This window comes from Loa loa (genome assembly GCF_000183805.2).
Source record: "Loa loa unplaced genomic scaffold supercont3.56, whole genome shotgun sequence".
NCBI lineage: Eukaryota > Metazoa > Nematoda > Chromadorea > Rhabditida > Onchocercidae > Loa > Loa loa.
In genome coordinates this window covers 2,271-8,545 of record NW_018108236.1, presented here as the reverse complement: position 1 = coordinate 8,545, position 6,275 = coordinate 2,271, and the positions used below count along the sequence as shown (strand labels likewise).

The window sequence follows — 6,275 nt, the reverse complement described above, 5'->3', positions numbered from 1 at the left end:
TAACTATATATATATATATATATATATATATATATATATATATATATATATATATATACATATATATATATACATGTATAATTACATATAGGTATAATTATATTAAACAATTATATCTATATAAACTTTGTGACCTAATTCGTTTTTCCTTTGGCAGGGGAAAAGAATTACGGTTTAATGTACGAAAATTATTCAGTTTTGAAAGCAGCCAATAATCAAAGAGAAAATACTTGTGAAATATGAGCTCCTATTTCTACGTTTTTCCGTTTTTAACCATCACAAACTTCTCTGGAATTTATTCATAGACACTTAGTAATCCGGCTTTTCACCCTATTTTTGGATATTTGTTGAAGCATGGAGCTCTATAATCTTTTTAACGGATTGTCCTAAACTTATTGATAAAGGTAGATTTGGATTTCTAAAAACCGTTGATTTTCAGTGTTATGCTTCATCGTCTATGTTGCCATCAAATTCTCCTACTTTGGAAAACGATGGTGAAGCGAAAGCAACAAATCTGATTATCAATTATTTACCACAGAATATGACTCAAGAAGAAGTGCATGCCTTGTTTTCCACCCTTGGGGAAATTGATTCCTGTAAACTCGTACGCGATAAAGTTACTGGTTAGTTAACATCTTTTGTACTTCTACGATTGTTTTTTCCGTTTTTTTACAGACTTCTGGAAGACCTACAAATTGTTGAGTGGTGCTGGCACTGATGATACCTTCGTATTGGTATCGCACTTCCAAAATGAGCGAGTTTTTGATAACAAAGGGAAATCAACTTGTATTTCAACTTTCAAATCCGAATTTTTCCATTTCCATGTATTGTCATCGATTTGTTGAATAAAATTCTTTTGTACTGGGGTGGGATTCCTCTTTCAAGGCACACTCAAATTAAATTTAATTTACATGGGATGTTTAAAATGGACACGTTACAGGTCAGCTATCATTAAGTGATAATATTTTATGAAAACGAATTTTTTCATTTTCCACCATATAATAAAAAAGAGTTTTTTATCAATCCACAAAGGTTGTACGAATTTTTTGTTTCTACCAGCTTCCTAAAGTATACGGTAAACATGACCAAGAATCACTCCAGGAATTAACTAATCTCATAAAAAATGCGGGAAGTAAGTACTTCCCCTTATTTCAAAGTAATGAGTCTGATTCACAATTGTTTAATGTAATCATGATTTGTACTGCATTGATTCTCTGAAGTACAACAAAGTAGAAGCAAAGTAGCGAACTACTTCATTATTTATTGAATTTATTTTACTCACGATTAACAATTCTGTCGGGTAGGCTTTCAGATCTCTGTAAACTTGTTAGCTCGAATTTCACGAGAAATTCAAATTGAATACTACAACTCAAGTGTCACTAGCTTGAGTATCCAAAAAACTCCTACTTTGCCAACTGAAAATAAAGTACCACTCCACTACTTGTCGCTTGGTTTGAACCCTTGTTCGATTTCAGAGCAGCTCAGTATTGACTCTCTTTGAAGAAAATTGCTTTGTCATTGATAATGATAGCTAATAAAATTTTCGTATTTCTTTTCCTGAGCCTTCTTTCACTTTCTTTCATTTTAACATGCTTTTAACTATAATCGTTTCGTGGAAATAGCACGCTATTTTAGTTATTTCCTTTGTTCACTGCTAAAATTTCTTCCTGCAGTTCTACTTTATATGTTTTGAGTTTTTTATGGCGTTTATTTCATTAACTTTTACACCACCTGAATTTAATCAGTTCATAAATTATGTTTTTGCTTTGCGTTTCACTGCTTTTGTTATCATTATTGTTCAGTTTTCAATTTTTTAGGTCAGAGTCTTGGTTACGGTTTTGTTAATTATATCCGTCAAGAGGATGCCTACAAGGCCGTCACTTCATTAAATGGCCTCAGGTTACAAAACAAAACCATAAAGGTTCGCTTTTAAATAGTTTATTTGTATGTCTTCCCTGATTTGCTTTATTTTTTTTGGATTTTCATTTAAAAACTTTTTTTGTTTTTTTTTCTTGTAACATCTGTTATTGGATTGCAAAATATTTTCATTTTTGCATGGAACTCCCTCATTTGTAGAGCTTTCTGACTTCCTATCAATCATAATTCAAGTTGAAATTAGTGGAAACGATGGTAAACGAAGCCTAAAATAACTTTGAATTAGTTCCACCAGCAAGTTTTTTTGGGATCTGTGCACTTATGTTGATGTGTTTATGATATAATTTCATTTCCTTCAACTAATCTTTAAACATAGCGAGCTTGCTTTTGGGTTCAACTGAAATATGGAACGACATTAGGGAATATGAAAAACATGGCGTTTTGGATGAAATAATCTCAGTAGTAGCCGTTGATTTCATGCTATATCCAAAAAGTCATATGGAAAATGTCAGTATGACAATAAAAAATATTAGTATATTTGCATATTCATTTTAAGGTGTCATTTGCACGGCCGAGCAGCGAATCTATCAAAGGAGCCAATTTATATGTGAGTGGCCTGGCTAAAACTATGAGCCAACTTGATTTGGAAGCACTTTTCAAGCCTTTTGGGCAGATCATCACATCACGGATTCTCTCCGACAATGTTACTGGTAATAAATTACGTAATTTTAATTTACGCCGTGCGTATTCGTTTCTTGTGATTAGACAAGTCTGATGTCATAGCTTATGCAAAGAAATAACATTGCTTTTCATTTTGGCAGAATTATGCTGAGATGTAGAAGAAAGATTTTGGTTTTGCATGCTATGCAGTTATCAGGTTACTGAAATCGAGAATGTTAGTGTTAGCTCGTTGTTTACTCGTTCTCCTTTAATTGATGTATTTCAAGGAATATCAAAAGGTGTTGGTTTTGTACGTTTTGATCGGAAAAGTGAAGCTGAAGATGCTATCGAGAAATTAAATGGAAAAATTCCAGCTGGTTGCACGGAACCCATAACTGTTAAATTTGCTAACAGTCCTGCAGCAAATGCCCAGAAGGCACAACTTCAGGTTGTATGTCACAGTATTTTTAAATTCTTAAAACCCTGTTTCTTTCGTAGGGTTTTTGGAAATTTTCGTAAATAAATGCCGAATTGGAAAGGGTAATGTTAAATTAGCAAAGCATGTAATCAAATGCTTTCATCTACGCAAGAACACTTTTCAAGCCTTTTCACTATATGCATGCAATTTATTTCATTCTAAATTGTTCCACGCCAAAATTTTTGCTTTTAACAACATGCATAATGCACAATGCCAGTATTTGTGCTAGTAGTCGATAAATATATTCTTCGTCCCGTTTATTTTGTCAACCGAATAATTTCTTTTAACAAATCAAATAATTCATTTACTTCCAGATAGCTCAAGCAGCATCAGCGTTAATGCCTCTTGCTCTTTTGAGCTCAATTTCCGCAACATCAGGACGTCGAATTGGCGCTGGTCCAATACATCACACACCGCAGGCCGGACGTTTCCGCTACACGCCACTAGCTGGAGCTCCTGGCACAACAACTGCAACTACAGCTACGACATCGAGTCCTGAGCTCATTACAACACAACTGTTGCAGATGGCTGCAGCTACTGGTATAGATTTAACTGAAATCTTATGATGTATTTCTATGTCGAGTATATTTGGAACTTTTTCAGGATTCGTAAGAAAATACGAACAAAAAAGAAGACTTAAGTTTTCTTTTTAACTATTATTTCGGATACTTATTATGTTTCTTTCTGGTAAACCGGTTTCCAAATTTAGTTCTGAAAATAAATACCTTAATGAGAAAATTCCCTTCCATGAATTAATTTGTTTACTGGAAGCTGTTTTAGTTTATGGTTTTTGTCCTAATTTACAATTTTTTTTTCGCCCTAATTTAAAACCCTAATGTGTGGTTTGTATATATATAAAACATTTTTAGGATTCGTAGGGGAATGCGAGCCCTAATTTACGATTTTTTTTAATGTCAAAACCTTCCAGAAATTTGAAAAAACATTCAGTTGCCCTTCCGAAATATCCCGTCATATCTTGGAATTGTTTTTTTATTCTTTGTTGCATGATTTTTTTTTAAAAAATTTTTCCTTTTTTTTTAATGAAAAAGATCCATTGTTAGATATCTATGTCATATCATTTCATATCTTAGTATTTATTTTGTTATATTCGGATTCTCCGTATTTTTGTTTCCATCCAAAATTTTCCATCAGTTGAGAAGATATGAAGTTCAGCAGTAAGGAAATGGATCATATAGAATTGGAAAAGAGAGAATTGTCATTCTGGAAATAAATTCACAAGTGAGGAAATGATCTGTTTCTAGGTACTAGCACCTCACCAGTGCAGCTAGCCGCGCTTGCAAATTCGACACCTTGTGCGAGTGTTGTTGGTACTGGGTGGTGTATTTTTGTGTACAATCTTCCGCCTGAAACCGAAGACGCTGTACTATGGCAACTTTTTGGACCATTCGGCGCTGTTCTAAGTGTTAAGGTAGGTATCATTATAGATTATACACATAGTATTGTCATATTTAACTCAAAGAAAGTAGAGGTTGGAATAATAATTTGAAGGTAATGAATGCCTGTGACATGTAGCCGTGTGACTTACAATAATGATGGCAAATGTTCATATAACATAAAACTTGGTGTTATTATCATTTATTTCAATTTATAGCGTATATTTGAGTTTATGTATCAGATTGTATTTGCAGATTATAAAGGACTTCTCGACTGGAAAATGCAAAGGGTATGGCTTTGTAACGATGGGACAATATGAAGATGCCGTCACAGCAATCACTTCGCTGAACGGGACGCAACTGGGTAATCGAACTCTTCAGGTAACTCTTCAGTCAGATTTCAAAGTTACAGATTTTGTTTTTCAAGAAATCGTTGAGATTGAAATAGTTTAAGAAGAAAACTAAGGACTTCAAGCCATTATCGGACCATTTTCCTAAATCTTTTGCTGTAACTGAGTTAATTTTTTTTCCTACAAAATTTAACAAACTGAAATAATGTCAGTGAAAATTTAAGGTGTCATTCAAGTCTCAAATGGTATCGTCAGCAACTCGTAAACACTGATTTGCATGCTCCGGTACATCTGTCATCACAATCTTGCCAACAGTATTGTTCGAAATATTCATGCCAAAGATTTGGTCTCCTTTTTCTCGTTTTCTTAGATACGTGAAAAGCTAATTGTCTTAGCTTTATCCCACTAATTTTGAAGTTGAAAATTGTTTGAATTTTTTGATTTTGATTTATATTTCATTTAAATATAGAAAAGATACTTTTTACCTTAATTCTTGCTATGGGTTTATCATTTATTGCATTATGGACTGCTTCATCCCTGTTTTCTCTTTTACCTTAGTTTTTTTTATTGAGATTCCATAGGAAATTTTTTATCTTTGAGAATTAAGATATTTAAATAAGAGAATCCAAAAAAAAAAATGAAATTAGGTTTGCATTAGATATTTATATATTTCGTGATTGTTATCACGAAATATATAAATATCTAATAAGTTCTCACCATATTTATATATTTCATGATTGTTATTGAGGTCCTTAGATCGAAAAGCTGCATCGGTGGTGTAGTCAAACATTGTTTTGTATTATAGGCACGAGTGTTTGATTTCTTAATTGTACAAAGACTCCGTTTGAGAAATATCGATGTATTTTTTCAGTCTGCTTGTTAATAGCATTATCATGTTTGGAAGTCCCACCATTAGTTGACCTCTTTCAGCGATAGAATGGTATATATTGTTGATGTTGGGCAGCGCTTCCGCTGCTGTTATTCGTTATCACCCAAAAAATCAATCTGTATAGGATTAAAAAGGAAATATGGAAGCAGTGGGTAAGTACTCTGTTGCAGATCTTAAGATCTGTCAGCTGCGGAAAAGTATCCAACTTTGTTAAGAATTAAACCTGCTTATAATCGTTGGAAGGAAACAGTTCCTTTCCTTTATGTAATATTGAAACTAAGCAAATCTGCTTTCGCAACATTTGTGTTATTTTTTGGACTATTTTTAGAATCAAGCTTCTACACACTTAAATTATTTCCAACTTGACCTTGTATCATCGCGTCAATACACAACCAGGTGGCAGTAATCTATTACAGTATGAAGCTTGAACTCTCATTGTCTCATCATCTCATTTGCATTGTGATAACTTTTTCCAATGAAAAAAGAATCGCTGTTGTTTGTAATCACTGATGATATGAATTGACTGATTCGTATGCATAAATGAAAATACCCCTTCTACTAATTTTTTATCACTCATTTCAGATTGTTTCCAGAAAGAGAAAGCAGGGGACTGTTACTGCTGGCAAGGA

General features: G+C 33.2%; 1 protein-coding gene across 1 annotated transcript in view; it reads left to right on the top strand.

The window, feature by feature from the left end:
- LOAG_11702 (RNA-binding protein) overlaps positions 1-5,171 on the top strand; it is a gene marked incomplete at its 5' end in the record, with an annotated part of 5,726 nt that extends 555 nt beyond the window's left edge. Inside the window, 8 exons of the mRNA XM_020448400.1 lie at positions 440-623; positions 1,818-1,921; positions 2,432-2,585; positions 2,823-2,983; positions 3,328-3,553; positions 4,276-4,442; positions 4,663-4,788; positions 4,982-5,171. Of these exons, the coding sequence (XP_020301454.1) occupies positions 440-623; positions 1,818-1,921; positions 2,432-2,585; positions 2,823-2,983; positions 3,328-3,553; positions 4,276-4,442; positions 4,663-4,788; positions 4,982-5,029 (1,170 nt within the window). The 3' untranslated portion in view covers positions 5,030-5,171. The remainder of the gene's footprint in view (positions 1-439; positions 624-1,817; positions 1,922-2,431; positions 2,586-2,822; positions 2,984-3,327; positions 3,554-4,275; positions 4,443-4,662; positions 4,789-4,981) is intronic.
- Between the last annotated feature and the right edge of the window lie 1,104 nt (positions 5,172-6,275).